Here is a 16824-nt window from a genome sequence, read left to right on the forward strand (position 1 = left end):
TGTTCCAAGAGAACACCGATCTTGGGCAATGCACCGCACTGTCCCACGGAAAAAGAAGAGCAGGAAAAAGGATGGGGGTGTGTTGGGGGGTGGGGAGTCGGGGGGATTCGTCAGAGGCTTCCTTTCAGCCTTCAGGTGGCGCCCTTGAGCCACGGAGCTGCACGCGCCAGAGCAGACTATCCCGATCTAAGGACCTCGGAGAGGACCCTGGATCCTACCTGCGGGCTGCGTGCGTGGGAGCGCGTGGGGGCTCGGCGCAGTGGGGGCTCCCCAGCCCCCGGGCGAGGCTGGCGGCGGGGGAGGGGTCTCCTTCAGCACCCACCCCCGCGCCCCGCCCCTGCGCCCCAGCCCCGCGGGCTGGAGGCTTCAGTTCCCTAAGCCCGGGAGCTGGGAAACAGATTCTGACCCAAGGGGAACGGGGAGGGGGGGGCATGGAGCCCTGTCTCCGCACCCTCGCCTCCGTCTGTTACCCGCCTCCCAGTGCCTCCCCGCGCTAACTCTCCGGGCGCCCTCGCCGGCCGCGGGCGGAGCTCGATCCGCTGCGCTCGGCGATCCCCGGCTCCCGCCCCTTCCCCGTCCCTCCCTCCCCCGAGCTCCCAGCGGCCGCGGCCGCCGCCGTACACCCCCGTGCTGCGCGAGCAGGTACGTGCGCCTCGGCAGCGGCTCCGCGCCGGGCCCCGCCGGGAATGGGGCGGGAGCCAGGGAGGGCGAGGCGGCGGCGGCCGGGCCCGCTCCCTCCCGGGCTGCGCCGCAGCACAGACACCGGCTAGCGGGCGCCGACTGCGGAGAGGCGGGCGGGCGCTGGGGGAGGACGCGCCCTCGCCGTCGCCGGGCGCCCTCGCCTCCCGCGTGGGGAGACAGGGAGGGAGGCCCGGCAGGTACGCACGCGAAGAGGGGACTGCGGGGGCACGGTGGGAGGCTGAGGGCCCGAGGCGGGGAGGGGCGGCCAAAGAGAGCTAACCTGACCTCGCGGCCCGGCCGAAGGACACGCGGCAAGGGGACCCGAGCGCACGCCGGTCCTCTCACAGCCGGGCCTCCCTGGGCCGCCTGGACGCCGAGCTGCCGGCGGCGCCTGGCCAGGTCCGGCCTGGCCTGGCCCGGCGGCGTTTGTGGTCCAGGGCAGGAGCAAGGGGTGTGAGCCGCGGGCTGGCTTGCGCGCGGGTGCGGCGGGCACCCGGGGTGCTGGGGCTTTCTGCGAGGAACTTTGGGTTTAACAGCGTGGATGTATGTGCGCGCCCGAGGCTTTGTGTACAACTCGTGCGTGTGTCTATCGATTGGGTTTTGTGAAGCTTCACCCCCTCCTGCTGTGCGTCTCCCCCCGCCTCTCCGTATTAGTGCGCGCCAGTGGGTGGAGTGCTGGGCCTGGCTTAGATCTTAGCAGTCCTAAGGGTAGTAAACTCTGTGTGTGTATGTGTGTAACCACCTCTGTCCCTTCCTGGGGTGTGGGTACCAATGTGGTCTGTGGATCTGTGGGGTCACACTGTGTGGCTTCTCGTGTCTGTGAATGCTACATATGGCAAAGGCCCCCGGGGGTTTGAGTGTGGAAGCGGGGTTTGTCTTTCAGTTGCTGTTGGACTGCAGATAAAATTGGAGTGTAACTGGTGCAGTTGTGGGTTGTGAGCAGTGGACACCAGCATCACTGTCAGTTTGTTTCTGCTTATGTTTTGGGTAATTGATGGGACATGCCCTTGTGTATGTGATGGGTATTTCTGAAACTGTGCATGAGACATCTCAACTCCAGGTGAGAGTGAACCTTCCTTTTCTCTACCCTCTTCCTAACTCTGCTGGCATCTTAAGGAAAAAGTTCTGGGTTCCTTACAGGTGAAAGAGAGCCCTGCTCCCAGAACTTGGGTGCCTTGGGTTTCCTCTGCGATCTGGAGGCATCAATGTGCTTGTCTGGAAAATGGGTTCCTGGGCCACTCCAGGGGCTGAGTTCTGTGGAGGGTGCTGAAGACCTGGAAGGGGGACCCTTTAGATACCAACTGGGCAGGAACGGTCACCGCCAGTCCCTGTTAGTGGTTGGGCACTCCGGAAGATGCTTTTGGTGCCAAGAGTAAAAAAGAGCCAATGAACGTACCTCTCTTGGTTTACCGGAAAGTAGGAGCAGTCTGGGCAGAGCCTGGCCCTGAGTAGGCACTACTCACCCTGTGTGTGGGAAGGACTGCCTGCCTGGGCGGGTTGCCAAGCCATTCCTGAGGGCTGGCTGTGTTCCAAGCCCTGTGCAGGGGGCTGAGGACCCAGACGTATCCCTGCCCTCAAGCTGCACACACTTGCTGTTAAACAGTGGGATAAAGTAGAGAGTACAAGTGAGGGCTGGAAGAGCCAGGGAGGGAGGCTGGAATGATGCCACTGGTGTAAGTGTGTGTGGGTTTGCAGGCTTTTAGGTGACAACAATTTTGGGGGAACCTGCATTCAACTCCTGGCCCCCACATGCATGCCATGGGATCTTGGCCATGTTTTGTAAGTGGAGATAGTATGTCCCGCTTGTGGGGCTAGTGAGGGTGATACAAAGATACTCCTGAGTGAAGTGCCCATGATAGGGCCCGACAGGGAGTGTAGGTGCTCAGTGAACATTTATTAAATTGGAACTCAGGAAAGAGGGACGTGGGGATGGAGATGGGTTGTAAGTGGAAACAGGCTTTGTACTCAGATGAAAGGCCCTGTGTGTGCTAAGAGGAGGTGTCTGATGCAAGTCCATGTTGGAAGGAAGATCAGAAAGATTGAAAAACGTGCCTTCTTGCACTGAGGCTCTTTGAATTTCATTCATTCATTCATTTCACTCATTTTCACTTCGTTCATTTGCTCATATCCTCTTTCTCTCTCTCTCTCTTTCTCTCTCTCACACACACACACATACACACACACACACACACACACACTGAAGTGCAGAGCACTAGAGAATCAACTCAGGCATGGGAATGCAGAGAAATGTCTAGAATCTCATGTATTATATGTGTAGACACACCAGGACATGTAAGCCACTCTGTACCTGGGGGGGGGGGTGTCTCTGTGCAGTATAGGGACTTGGGTCTGTGTGTCTGGGGCCCTGGGCGTATGTACCCCCAGGACATCACTGTGTATGGGGGACAGAGTAGTTCTGCTATGTGATCAGGAGTTCCACATGCCAGGTGGGGCCTGTGGGGCAGAGCACTGGGTCTGCCTGAGGGAGGACTCCATCATCAGCTCCAGCTGAGTGTTGCTGTGAAGGAATGGGACCTAGGGTGGTCAAATTCTTCCAGTTTGCAAGAGAAGCCAGGCACCCAAAGTTCAAAATGTGAAATCTCTTGTTTTTTATATATTGGCAGTTGTTTCACCAAAAACAAGTGAACAGACCAGAAACACAAAAAATCTATGAGCTAAATGTGGCCCGTGGGCTGAAAGCTGGTATCCTTTGGCATAAATGCACATGAGCTGCCTGTCTGTCTGTCTGTCTGTGCATGTGTGTGCTCAGGTACTTGGGTGGGGTGTCTCCTCTTTGAGCAGAGTAACCCCTTCCCCGCTCCTCTCCCAGCTCCCCTTCTGTGGTCCTGATCCAGGTCCTCCCATCTTCTATTTACATAAAGGCATTTGGCTTTGACCTCAGTCATGGCTCTCAAATGTGCTCCTTCCGCTTTGCCCTCTTAGCCACCATCCACGCCTCCCCTGACCATGTCGGGTTCTTCCCTAGCCTCCAGTCTCCTCCTTCCCATCCCATATGTCCTCCACACAGCAGCTGGAGAGAGCTCTCTGAAACCTAGGTAAGATGTTAGCACTCCCAGTCCAACACCTCGCCTCCCTGGCCCTTGGCCCGGTTTTCAGAGTCCTTAGACAGCTGGTCTCAGCTGATTTCCGAGCCCCCTCCCCCTCTCCAGAATCCCCATCCCCTCTCACTACCTGGGGGATTTCCTACCCATCCTCTGAGGTCTGGCTTAAATGCTACCACCTCCTGGAAGCTTCCCTAACTTTCTCTTCTTTTCTCACACCACCTTCATCTCTATCCCTTCCCCTGCCCCCAGTCATCCTCACCTCATCACAACAGTGTCCATTAATTGAACTGTCTGGGGCCTTACAAACCTTATTTTATGAAATCCTCACATCATCCCTATGAGGGAAGCGTTTTGCTTATTCCCATTTAATAGATGAGAAAATTGAGTCTGGAAAGGTCACATCATTTGCCCAAGGTCAAGTGGTGAAACTGGGATTAGAACCTGATACTGTATTTAAATTTTCTCTCTCATAGTAAGAGTTCATTGCTGATTACTTATTGAGCACTGACTGAATACTTTATATGGATTATCTCAGTCCCTACATCAGCCCTGTTCAATAGGGAGTACTAGTATTACTGTCATTTAATATATGGGGAAACTGAGGCCCAGAGAGGGTAAGTGAATTGCCCAAAGCCACATGCTCGCCAGTGGTGAAGGGGATCCTAGTGTGGGTCGGGTCGCAATGCTCTGTCATTGTCTTATTCCCTGCCTCCTCCGCTGGCTGGCAGGCTCCCCTAGGTGCGAACCCTGCCTAATTCACCTTCACCTCTAGTGTGATGACCAGCACCAGCAGGCTCTTGGTGGAGGTTTGCTAAATTTGACTTTCTGTTTTCTCTTCTAGCTGCCAAGGGGCCAAGGGATGAGCTGGGGCCCTCCTTCCCAATGGCATCTCCCCCCGGTCTGGAACTGAAGACACTGAGCAATGGTCCCCAGGCCCCAAGGAGACCAGCTCCTCTGGGCCCAGTGGCCCCACCCAGGGAGGGCGTGGAGAATGCCTGCTTCTCCTCAGAGGAGCATGAGACCCATTTCCAGAACCCTGGGGACACCAGACTGGGCAGCTCCCCCAGCCCCCCTGGGGGTGTCCCCTCACGGCCCCGATCCCAAAGGGACGATCTGTCCCTGCGTTCAGAAGAGGGGCCAGGCCTGGAGCCCGTGAGCCGCCCGGTGGATTACGGCTTTGTTTCGGCTTTGGTTTTCCTGGTGAGCGGGATCCTCCTGGTGGTGACCGCGTACGCCATCCCCCGCGAGGCCCGTGTCAACCCGGACACAGTGTCAGCGCGGGAGATGGAACGACTAGAAATGTACTACGCCCGCCTGGGCTCGCACCTGGACAAGTGCATCATCGCGGGCCTGGGGCTGCTCACAGTGGGCGGCATGCTCTTGTCCGTGCTGCTGATGGTCTCCCTGTGCAAGGGCGAGCTATACCGCCGGCCGACCTTCGTCCTGGGCAGGGGCTCCAGGAAGACTTATGGCTCCATTAACCTGCGCATGAGACAGCTCAATGGGGATGGGGGCCAGGCCCTGGTGGAGAACGAAGTCGTCCAGGTCTCAGAGACTAGCCACAACGTCCAGGGGTCTTAAGTAAGCGCCCACCCTATCTGGCTGCTTCAGCTGCAGGGCTTCGAGGTTCCCAAGGCTGGGGTTTCAGACTGAGCTCTGCGTAGGGCCCTGTGGAAGGAGTCGTGGGTGCCGGAGGGGGAGCCTGGGGCCTGGCCCAGGCTTCACTTGGGAGAGCGGCCCCCTGATCTGTTTTGTAGCTCGAGGTTTTGCATAAGGTTTTTTTTGAAGGATGGCTTCTGCTGCTAAAAATACAAAAGTTTGGAAACTGCTGCCCTTGGAGGATGAGGTTTCTTGGCATTTCCGAGGATTGAGAGCTGTTTGGAAGGCTGCCCATCCTGTTCCTCGTGCCTTGGGGAATTCCGGGATCTCTGCTGTCCTCATCGGCCGTGTATGGGTGTTGGGCGACCTTGGAGGGACCCCTTTCTGCCCTGACCATCTAAGGTGGGAGGTGGCTTCACGATGAGGGGAGAAGTCACCACTGGACGACCTCCCCTCTCCAGGCCTCAGTCCCCCTGACTGTGATCTGAGAGGGCTGATCTGGATGGTCAGGCCCCTCCTGTTCTGCCCTCAGAATTCCTGTGTGGAATGGGAGCCCGGTGTCTGCGTCTGTCCACTCCTTCCGGAGGGGAGGGTGTTCGGCAGGTGCTGACCATTCATGCCATTTTCTGACCTCGTGTTGGTGGCCACCACTGTCAGATAGCCACCATCTCACAAGGTCCTGCTAAAGGACCCCAGGTGAGGCCGGGCTAAATCCAAAATTTGCTATAGCCTGATTTTGGCCTTGGGATAGAAGTACCTGCAGTGACTAGATCTTAGCACACATTTTATATAGTCACATGCACAGTTTTCACTAACTTCCTGGACAAGAGCTGGGTGGGGGTGGCCTTTCAAACAAAGGGTGAGGGCTTTGTTGTATTTCTATGGACACGGTGTGGGTCTTTGTTACCTCCGCTTCCTCAACAGTACGTCTCTTGAGCTTGATCTTATTCTGGTTAACAGAAAAAAAATTTTTTTAAATGCTGAATTTGTAACCTTCCTCCCCTAACCCCCCTAGCAGTAAAGCCCCAGTTTATCTGGGGAGAAACCAGGCACATTCTGGTGGCCTGGATACTCTAGCTACTCTGATCACTGTTCTGTTTCTCTTGTCAAGTGTTTCCAGTCTCCATCCAGACTCTCCTCACTGACAAGGAAAGGAAGTAGGCCCTAGTGGGCAAGGAGATAAAGGTGTTTGAGGACTGGAGGAGGGCGTTGTCTGTTCTAAATGGCCCTAGGGGGCTTTGAGAGTACATGCCTTCCAGACCATTGATGTGAAGACTCTATAAAGGGGTCATTTCGGTGAGCCCCCTGACCCCGTGCAGGTCCTTCTTACTCTGTTGGCCATGGATCCTAACTGACTCTTAGGAGTGGAAGGGTGGGGTGGGTAGGGGGTCTGTAAGCTAGAGCAGCCCTGATTATTTGTAACCTGAGCCTCCGTTCTAGTGGGTTGAACATCTGGGCAGTGTAACATCACAGCTTCTATAACGGATCAAGTATCTGCTCCCACTGGCAGGTTTTGCGAGGACCAGGGGGCTGGGGGAGGGCTGGAGGGGACAAGGGCTGTTCAGCTTGGCCTGCCAGGTTCTATTGCTGGTATTGAAGGGGTGTGGTTTGAAAAGAACAAAGCCTCAAGATGGTGAAAGATTCACAAGTCAAGGCTCCAAGCAAGTAGTGGATGCAGAAAGTGGCATGAGCTGTTCCAGGTAGCTGTTTAAGGCCTTTAAATCCATAATGATAATAATAAAAATATCAATCCAGGACAAATGGATTATTGTGACAGTGGGGGACTCATTTGGAGACTAAATCTGTTGAGTGGATGGGACTATCAATTCCTATCAGTTTAAATGCAATGAATTGTTTTCAGGGGCTAACTCTGTTAGAAGATTAAATCCCAGGAATCTCAGGTTTTCTCTAAGCCAGAGAAGCCTGCTTTGCATCCTAATGCTGAAACTCCCTTAAAAAATGTGTAAAATGGACAGAGGCAGTCACTACTTTCTCAGTGAATTCAGAGAACTTGAGCGATGCCAAAGACATTTCCCCAGGATTACAGCTGAGAGCTCGCAGTCAGTGGATCAGAAATGGGGTTAGGAAGGAGCATGGCATAGGGTCCTGAGAACTTTCTTTGCAGGTTTTTTGGGGGTAGATGCGAAGTGGCCCCAGGGGACCCTGTGGTGGCTGGAATGTGCCTCACCTGTAGGAACTGCCTCTCCCATCCAACATACTACTAGGCTCCCCAAATCTTGCTTTTCCTAGTGTATTAGAACAGATACTGATTTGGAGTTGGTAAAACGTGGGTTTGAATCCAAGGTTTGCCATTTATTGGCTGTGTGCCCTTGGGCAACGTACTCTACCTCTCTGAGCATCCTGAGTATTGTTTTCTTTATCTGTGAAGTGGGCAGAATGAAAGCTCAGTCTCAGCCTCCTTGGGGTTTGAGGGGGTTGGTGAAAATCAGAGATAAGATGGAGGCCTGTGTATGAGGTCCAGTCACCGTGTTCACCCTCCTTCCCCACCTCAGTTGGCGATAACTGCATCAGGCCCCAAAGCTTAGGGTCAACCCTCTGACCTCTCTCTCGCCTCCCATCCTGCCCATCAGCAGATGTCATGGGTTCCACCTTCGGAATCTGATCCCTGCCCGCCCCTCAGCCACAACTGCCTGGTCCAGGTTGCTCATTAGTGTCCTAATTCCTCTCCTGTCCACCCTCCGCCCCAGTTCACGTTCCACTCTGCAGCCAGATGAATCCTATTCAAAGGTTAATTGGGTCAGGTCCCTCTTCTGCTCTAAAGCATCCTATGGCTCCCTGTCACTCCAGGCAAAAGCCACTATTCTTACCAGTCAAAAGGAGATTTACCATCCAGGCCTCTAACTTGCACAGGCTCCTTCCAAGGCCTTGAATCAAACTTTTATTTGTAATTTTGATTTTTTCCAAAAAAGGATGGCTCTCTAAATTGCATAAGCTTCAGGTCCATCTCTCACAGTGGCCTATAAAAGCCCTATACAATCTGTCCCCATGCCTCTCTGACCTTATCTCACACTCTAGCCTCTGCTCACTCCACTGCAGCCATGCTTGCCTCCTTGCAGGCACAATCAACATTACCAGGCACATTCCCACCTCAGGGCCTTTGCACTTGCTGCTCCTTCTTCCTGGAAGGCACCCCTTCCCTGTGGGCCTTTGGAAAATATCACTCCACCTCTCTGGTGCTCCAGAGTGAGACTGGAAACTTTCCCACTCCACCTTCTCTGGGGACTGAGGGGATCAGGAAACACAAAAAGTGGACTTTCTGAAGTTAAGACCATGATACCATGTCTGGAGAGCTTTGGAGAGGCAAGAGGAGGGGAGGAAAGGAGGCATTATGAAGAAGCCACAGGAGGCAGGGTTCTGTCTAAGGGTTCTGTCTGAGAGGAAAGTGGAGTGTCAGAGGCACTGACAGAGTCACAGAGATACCCTTCAGTTGGGTCTGGTGGTTTCTCCCAGAGAGAGTGATGTCCCTTGATGTGACTCCTCTTGATGTCCTCGAGGAGGTGAGTTTCATCTAAGGGAAGGAGAAGCTTGCTGAGATCTTGCCTAGGTTGGAGTGGTAGGGAGCTCCTTGTTGGTGGAAATGTATTAGCATTTCCTGGCCAGGTGTTAGGTATTGTCAGGGAGGAGCATAGTGGAGTTGAGTAGGATTTGGTCAACAGGCTCCCCAGGCTTCTAACCCCCTCCTTGGAGGAGAGCCAGTGCCCCAGTGGCTAGAGCCACTAAAGACAGTAGCAATCCTGGCCTTGCTGTATCTTCTTTTCTGTGGCCCCAACACCCTTTTCCCAAATCAACCTTCTTTCTGGGTCAGGTTGTCCTTAAGCAGATGGGCAGGCCCAGGAGATCTGAATGGTACAAAGAGTGGCAAGATGACTGCCTTCCTCCTCCCAGGGGCCAAGCACTTCTGAGCTTTCTCCCTACTCCAGTCTCAGAGGGACTGGGGACAGAGCCCCCTTATGGAGGGAGTCCACTGAGGACTGCCGATCACGTAAGTATAAGGGCGCTGGCCCCAGAGTCTGATTGCCTGGATGCTTAGTGGATGCCTAATTCCCCTGAGCCCCTGTCTCCTCATCTGTTGATTGACAGCACCTTCCCCATAAGGCACAGTGAGCAGTAAATGAGATGATACTTTAAAGCACTTAGCACAATGCCTGGCACTTCATAATTCACTCAATAATGTAAACTATTCAGTTGTTCATTCATTCACACCTAATCTGCATTCTTTTCTGGGTGAGGCACTATGGGGACACATGGGCCCTGCCCTTGAGTTGGTCACAGACTGGGGAGACAGGACAGTGCACAGAGGGCTGAGATTGTGTGGCTCGGTGGTGGTGGTGGTGGTGGGGTGATTGGCACAGAGGAAGAATCTGATTAAGTTGGGGGTAGGGAAGGCTCTCCTGGAAGGAGTGATGTCTAATAGGATTCCTAAACAATGAGGCAGTATCCAGTGTGGGGTGAGAATGGGGAGTAGGAAAGGTATTCCGGGCAGTGAGGAACAGCATGAGCATAAGCTCAGAAGCATAAGACAGCCCAGTGTGTACCGGGGAGGGGCAGGAGTGGGCGGAAGATCTGCAGGGTCTGGGCTGGAGTGTTGAGATGAGGCATAAAGAGGGGGTTGCATTTTGCCATCTATAGAGTGGGGGCAACCACAGTCCTTAACTCACAGCGTTGTTATGGGGACTCTGAGTTCATGCTGGTATAGTGCATAGCTGGGGGCCTGGTATGTGGTAAGAACTCACTGTCAGCTGTATGATTGCTTTCAGATGTGTGTGGCAGGAAGAATCTGATGGCAGGTGCATTGTAGGGATGACACTGGCACTGGGGAGGCCAGTCCATGGGACTGTGGTTTCCAGATGTAGGCAGAGGACATGACCTTGACCTCCAGGCCTCCATCTCTGCAGCTTGTCAGAGGTCAGCCTCAGACTGCCAAGGTGGTGGCTGCTCTTCTCCTGGGCCTGGGGGAAAGTTAGTGAGTGGAAGGATCTCCTGGCAAGAAGCTGGCCCCAGGGGATCAGGGAGGACAGAGGAAGAAGGCAGCTGCTATGCCAACCTCTTCCCAGGTGGCGGGGCATCTGAGCCAATAATGACTTAAGGTAAAGGGCATTCAGAAAAGGCCATCTCTCTCCCTCTCCCACTTCTTCTCTCTGTCCAGTGTCTCCCATCCTCCTCTTTTTTATTCTTGTGCCTCCATCTCCATTCACTAAAGCCACTCCTGGGGGTTAGGCACCCACAGGTGAGTTGTTACTATTGCTGACTCACCTGCCAGCCATCTGACTCTCCTCCTGAGAGTTTCCATCCTTCCCCATCAAAGATGAAAGCAGTGGCCCAAATGCAAGTGCCAGCAGGGCTTGGCAGGTGACATTCACAAATGAAGCAGGCGGCATTGAACAGCAGTGGCAGGATTAAAGGGGCACTGCTTCAGCTCTGGCTGGCTGTTGCCCTGTGGTGGACGGGCTCAGGGTTGCCAGAGCACCTGATTTTTCAAGAGCAGCTGGACATCTGGACCTCTGTGTGGGTAAAAGGATGCTGAAAGGGATTATCCCAGTGATGAGAACTGTGACAGGCCAGAACTGAGGACTAGGGAGTGTTCAATGAGATGCCACCTGCTGGGGCCAGACATCTACCACTCCCCTCCCTGGCCCAGCCTTACTAAGTCACTTATAGAGATAGGGGTGCCCTCAAGAAGTGGACTAGCCTCTGCCTCCCAGCTGGAGGCTTGCTGAACTGCAAGGCCTGCAGACCCCTTGAGTGTTGCCCATCCAATATCCTTCATTCTTCTAATGAAGACTTGAGCGCTATTCTGTGCTAGGTTTTGGAAGTATAGCACCAAACAGATGAAAAAACGTAAGGAAAGCATTCCTGAGAGGGTTTGAACAGTATCTCTGGAGCATGCAGGTGATTGTGAACATGGAGACAAGGTCCATTTCTGACCCGGAGAATTTCTGATGTGGGAGGCCCATGGGAACAGCCCATGCTGGCTTGAAGGGATGATGGAGTTAGGGAGGGAGAAGGGCAGTTCTGCATCCCCTCCCAGTGTTCTGAGTCCTTTGAAGGTAGGTGGAGGACCCTAGTATTCCTGGGCTCCAAGTGTTGATGGAGGCAGGTGAGAGGCGGCTGGAGCTGTGGTGTGGCACAGGTGGCTATGCACCCAGCATACTATCTCAAGAAGCAGATGGACTGAGAGCCTGTGGTGGACTGGACAGAGACCTTCACTCCTCTCTGAGAGCCCAGGATGAAGGTCTCACCAACTCCCCAAGTTACGCATGTTGTCTACTGGAGACCCCAGCATCAAAAAAACAAAAACCCCAGTAAGAATTAGAATAAAAGCGCATCTCCCCAGATCCCCCATCATCGTGGCTAGTGAAGAGACACTTCATTTTTCTCCCTCTTCATCCCCACCCCACCAGAGTGGAGGAGCAAGGGTTCAAAAGAGGTCAGAGGAGACCTCTGAGAACTGGACATATGTTGGAACGTTTTCAACTAGACTAGACTGAGTTTGAAAATCAAAGTGACCAGGTAGTTATTGGTGAGGCCCTAGATGCTGAGATGAGATGGGGATTTGACAGAGGTCAGTTGGATAAAAGAAAACACTTCATGTTTGTACATTTCAATGAAGCAGTAATGCATTATACACATTAGATCATCAAAATTTTAAATGAAATATAGTGTCCTTTCTGTGCCAGGCACTCTTCTAAATCTTTATATCTACTAGCTCATTTAATAAAATCTCACAACTACTTTGGAGAGTGGATGCTACCATTACTTCCATTTTAAAGGTGAGGAAGCTGAGGCAGAGGCAAGTTAACTGACTTTCCCAAGGCCACATAGCTGATAAATAGCAGAGTCGAGACTCAAACTTGATAACATGCAAGCCAATCAGAGCATGTTTGTGGATCTGGGCTGTGGGCTGCCACTTTGAGGCTCGTGGTTTAGACATGAGTTGGGAAGCTTTGTGGGGGAGATGGGGGGCAGGTGGGGCAGCACTGAACTCGGTCAGGCTCATGGCCTACTTAAATCATGGAATCTCACATATCAGCAGGATCTTGGAGGCAGTCAAGCCCACTTTTATCCCATTTTACTAATGGAGACAATCAAAGGAGGAGGGACCTTGCCATGGAGTCCCCATGGCTCAGGCCCTCTCTCTTCTTCATAGGTTTCTCATGTGAATTTATGTCCTGGGAATCAAGAAGCCTACAGGATAAAACTGTGCTCCTGTGGTTCTAATCTGAAAGAGAGGCGGAGAGCAGGGCTCTGTCCTGGAGGCAGGATACCTAAGTCCAGGTCCCCTTCTCTTAGGGATGCCTGCCTGTCCCTAAGGGTGGGCCACTCAGGATTGGGGAGCAGCGGACACTGGCCTATGCTGGCCTCAAAGGCTGCCACAGCTGCATGTAGCGGGGTGCTGACCAGGGTGCTGAACCTATATGGCCCCTTTCCTCTTAACGCAGCCTAGCTGAGAGGAGAAAGAGAAGAGGGAGGGGATTCTCATATTTTTGTCATTCAGAGACCAACATGACTGTTTTGGGTAGTGTTTACTGGCAAAGCCTTGGACTAGGATTTCTGTGGTCTTGATGGCCTTGGGAAGGTCATTCAACTGCTCTGGACCTGCTTTTTCCATCTATTCAATGGGGAGAGCAGCTCCCATCATACCACTCAGAAGGCTGGGGTGAGCATCATTTGGGGTCAGGTGACAGAGCCCTGCCTGGAGCCCAAGGCCATTTTGGGGCCCAGTGAAGCCTCTCAGGAGCTTACTCTCATAGAGAGGTTTTGTGGGCGTTCACTTCCTCTGTGGAATGGGGGTTGAGCTGGGTGGTTTCAGACTGGGTGCTCGGGTGCTGTGGCTATAGGTGGAAGTGCTCCAAAACATGAGATACACTTCGCAAACAGGAATGACTTAGGAGTCTTAGACCATCTTGGGGATTGTGCAGCCCTGTTGCTTTATCACACAAGTCCTGACTTGGTTTTCCAGCTTCAAGAATGGGTTTTGCCCATGCTCCTCAGCTGGACAGGGTGTGGAGTCTAGGTATAGCAGTTCTACTACAAAGAGCACTGTTTTAGAACAGGCTGACCCAGGTTCCCTTCATGGTTCTGCCACCCATGGAGGGGCAAGCCCCGCACCATCTCAACAAATGCTGCTAACAGTGTTTACCTTGCGAGTAGCTAGGTGTGCTATGAGACTAGGAAAAGCCTGGCACACTGGGGGCACCAGATGCTTGTTTTCTACATTGGATGGTAGCCTAAGGCCCCCTTCCTCTTGTCCAGGAGCCCCTAGTCTTATGGCCTCAGTAATAATGATAACTGGCACCCACCAAGCTCCTGCTAGCTTTTTAGAAGACAAATTATTTGGTTGGATCTTGCAACAACCCTAAAGGTAGAGGTGGTGCTCATTTTGCAGATAAGGCCACACACCAACAAGGGGAGGGCCGGAAGTCACACCCATACCTGCCTGATTCTGAGACCACTGCTTGGCTTTGAGCAAATGACTGGACCTTTCCCAACCTTCTTTTTCTGGTCTAGAAAATGGGGATAGTACTTCATTATTGTTGTTATGATTTGAAGATACAATGTATGCTATTTTACAAGGCTATGTGCATATTTTAAAACATATAAAACACATCTGAGTGATAAGGGGGCAAGGGAATAGATATAGGGAGTAAAACTGGAAAATCTTCAAATGAGGGGGTTCCTGCATGAATTCATTATATTCATGCATTGCAGTCATAGTATGCCAGGAACCAAGAAGACTGACTGATTTGATTCTTTCCACCTGATGTCCAGGTGAAGGAAAATGATATAAGATTTATACACTACAGTTTCAAACTTTAAAGTGCACATGAATCACCTGGGCAACTTGTTAAAATGCAGATTCTCACTAAATAAGCCTGGGTGGGGTCTGACATTCTGCATTTCTAACAAGTTTCTGGTGTGACTGGTTTGAGTAGTGCTTGTAAAAAACGGACTTAAAGGCCCTTTCCTAGTGATTTGGATCCAGGTCTGGGTTGGGGCCCAGGACGTACTGTGTACTTTGAGCATGCATCTCAGGAGACTGGGAGGCTCTGGTATGCTGGAGAAGCATGGCTGTGGTGCCATCTATATCGTGGCCCATGCTGTAGACAGACACAGGAGACTGCTCGCCAGACCTCTGTCCCTAATGTGCCTTCCTGAAGGGAGAAGCAGGAAATGGGAACAAAACATTCTCCTAGGCTCCCTTGCAGCTATGGTTTGAGGTGATGTAGGTTTCAACTATCAGATGCATGCAACTGAGCCTTGAACTTGGAACTTGGTCGAGGTGGCAGTATGAGGGGCATTCACTTTCCAGTGCAGGTCTAGGCAGTTGTTGTGGGACTCTGGAGTTTGCTGATCCCCAGATCATGGCAATGATGATGTGATCTTGCTGATGTCTGTAATCCAAACCTTCGTGTTTAAAAAAGCTGAAGTAGTTTCTTTTGACTGCAGCCCTCCCACTCTCTCCTCCCTCAGAACCCCTGTCACACTCACAACACTCATCTTATGTGGCTCATATGGAATACAGCCTTTCCCGTGGTCATCCGATCTCTATTAGACTGCAATATCAGCTTAAGCAGAGACTGGACCTTCCACTTTGTACCTCCCACCTGGCCCTGCCACTAGTTCAAACCTCATGTCATTGCTGCTCTCCGCATTCCAGGGTCTATCCTTAGTCACCTGGATCTTGACACTCCTCTATGCCCACCATTTTTACTGCCTACCACTCCTGTAGCCTACCTTCTCGGTCAGATTCGGGGCCCAGCACAGGAGTAACTTGGGGTGAACCTTGTGGAATCCTAAGAACAATCAAGGGCTGGGGACTTGGATGCCTGCCTTTGAATCTCTCTTTTGGTGCAAAAAGTCAATGGTGGACAAAAAGCTTGTAAGTTTTATAACAGAAAGCTGAGGACCTCTCCTCTCTTTGGTGGTGGGACTTGTCGCACTGGAACTGCACCAAGTAGACAAGATTAGAAGGTGACAGATGTTAACTGCTCCACAGATTCTAATTTTTCTTCTGTGAAGAGGCATGGATCAGTAACAGAATGTCATTAACAAGAGTAGGAAGGGAGGCAATAGGGAAGCTGGAATCCAAACAATGAAGTTGTTATGGGGCTTGATACCTGTTTTCTAACTACATGTCAGCAGGTACTGACCATCCAGCATAGGACTATAAAATCTCCATTTTGAACATAATACATTCTTGGGAGTCAGGGTCTCGAGATTCATGACTTCACCATGGAGGTCGACAGAAACTCATGACTGAGTAGACAAATGTGATGCAATGAGAAACACAGCCAGCTCTGAGAACTGGGAAGGAGACAAGGCAAGAAGAGAAGGTGGGGATGTGGGGGCTGCCAGAGATGGTACATGTGGTCTATGGCATTTCACCAAAGACAAGGATTTAGAACTAGACCTTTATTTTACTTGTAAGGCGCTGGATAAACAAATTTCAAACCAAGCAAAAGTAATGCTATGAATCTTGCTGAATCTGGAAAGGTCATGGTAATTTCCCTACGGACTGGACCTGTCCTATATCACATCCAACATAGAACATTCCCCAAAAGTCAAACCCAACTCTTCTGTGGCTCACCAGCCACGGTCATGTCAAGGTGGCTATTACCAAAGCCATAGGCTACTCCCCAGGGGTGACTATCTCTGGTTTCTTCCTTGCTTGGCTTTGGCCAAACCTTTTTTTTTTTTTTTTTTAATAGAAGACAAAACCATAATGAGATACCACCTAAAACCCACCAGGATGACTATACACAAGAAGGCTAACAAGTACTGGTGAGGATGTGGAGAAACTGGAACCCTTCTACCCTGCTGGTGGGAATGTAAAATAGTAATAGCCACTTTGGAAAACAGTCTGACAGTTCCTCAAAAAGTTAAACATACAGTTATCATATAATCTAGCAATTCCACTCCTAGATGATAGGCCCGAGAGAACTGAAAACATGCCCACACAAAAACCTGTACTTAAGTGTTCATAGCAGCCTTATTCAAAATAGCCCCAATGTGGAAACAACCTAACTGTCCATCAACTGATAAATGGATAAAGAAAATGTGGAATGTTATTGAGCCATAAAAGGGAATGAAGTACTAACACATGCTATAACATGGATGAACTTTGGAAACATTAAGTGAAAAAAGCCAGACACAAAAGACCACATATTGTGTGATTCCACGTATGAGATTTGTCCAGAATAGGCAAATCTTTTAGAGACAGAAAATAGATTAGTGGTTACCTGGGGCTGGGTGGAGGGAATGGGGAGTGACTGTTAATGGGTATGGGGTTTCTTTCTGGGGTGGTGAAAATGTTCAGGAATTAGACATGGTGATGGATGCACAACACTGTGAATATACAAAAAAACACTGAATTGCACACTTTAAGACAAGTGAACTTTATCGGTATGTGAATTATATCTCAATAAAGCTGTTATTTTTTAAAAAGAGGAGCAGGTTA

The 16824-nt window shown here is 51.6% G+C and overlaps 1 protein-coding gene across 2 annotated transcripts; it reads left to right on the forward strand.

The window, feature by feature from the left end:
* The first annotated feature begins 251 nt into the window (after positions 1–251).
* Positions 252–5576, forward strand: TMEM74B (transmembrane protein 74B). Of its 2 annotated transcripts, none has more exons than XM_032462018.1 (2): positions 252–642; positions 4588–5576. In XM_032462018.1, the coding sequence occupies exon 2, from the start codon at positions 4629–4631 to the stop codon at positions 5325–5327; it is 699 nt and encodes a 232-aa protein (XP_032317909.1). In that variant the 5' UTR covers positions 252–642; positions 4588–4628; the 3' UTR covers positions 5328–5576. The 2 variants fall into 2 exon arrangements, with proteins under 2 accessions (XP_032317909.1, XP_032317908.1); XM_032462017.1 differs by lacking the exon at positions 252–642 and adding an exon at positions 790–878.
* The last annotated feature ends 11248 nt before the right edge of the window (positions 5577–16824 follow it).

Source organism: Camelus ferus, chromosome 19 (assembly GCF_009834535.1).
Source record: "Camelus ferus isolate YT-003-E chromosome 19, BCGSAC_Cfer_1.0, whole genome shotgun sequence".
Lineage (NCBI taxonomy): Eukaryota > Metazoa > Chordata > Mammalia > Artiodactyla > Camelidae > Camelus > Camelus ferus.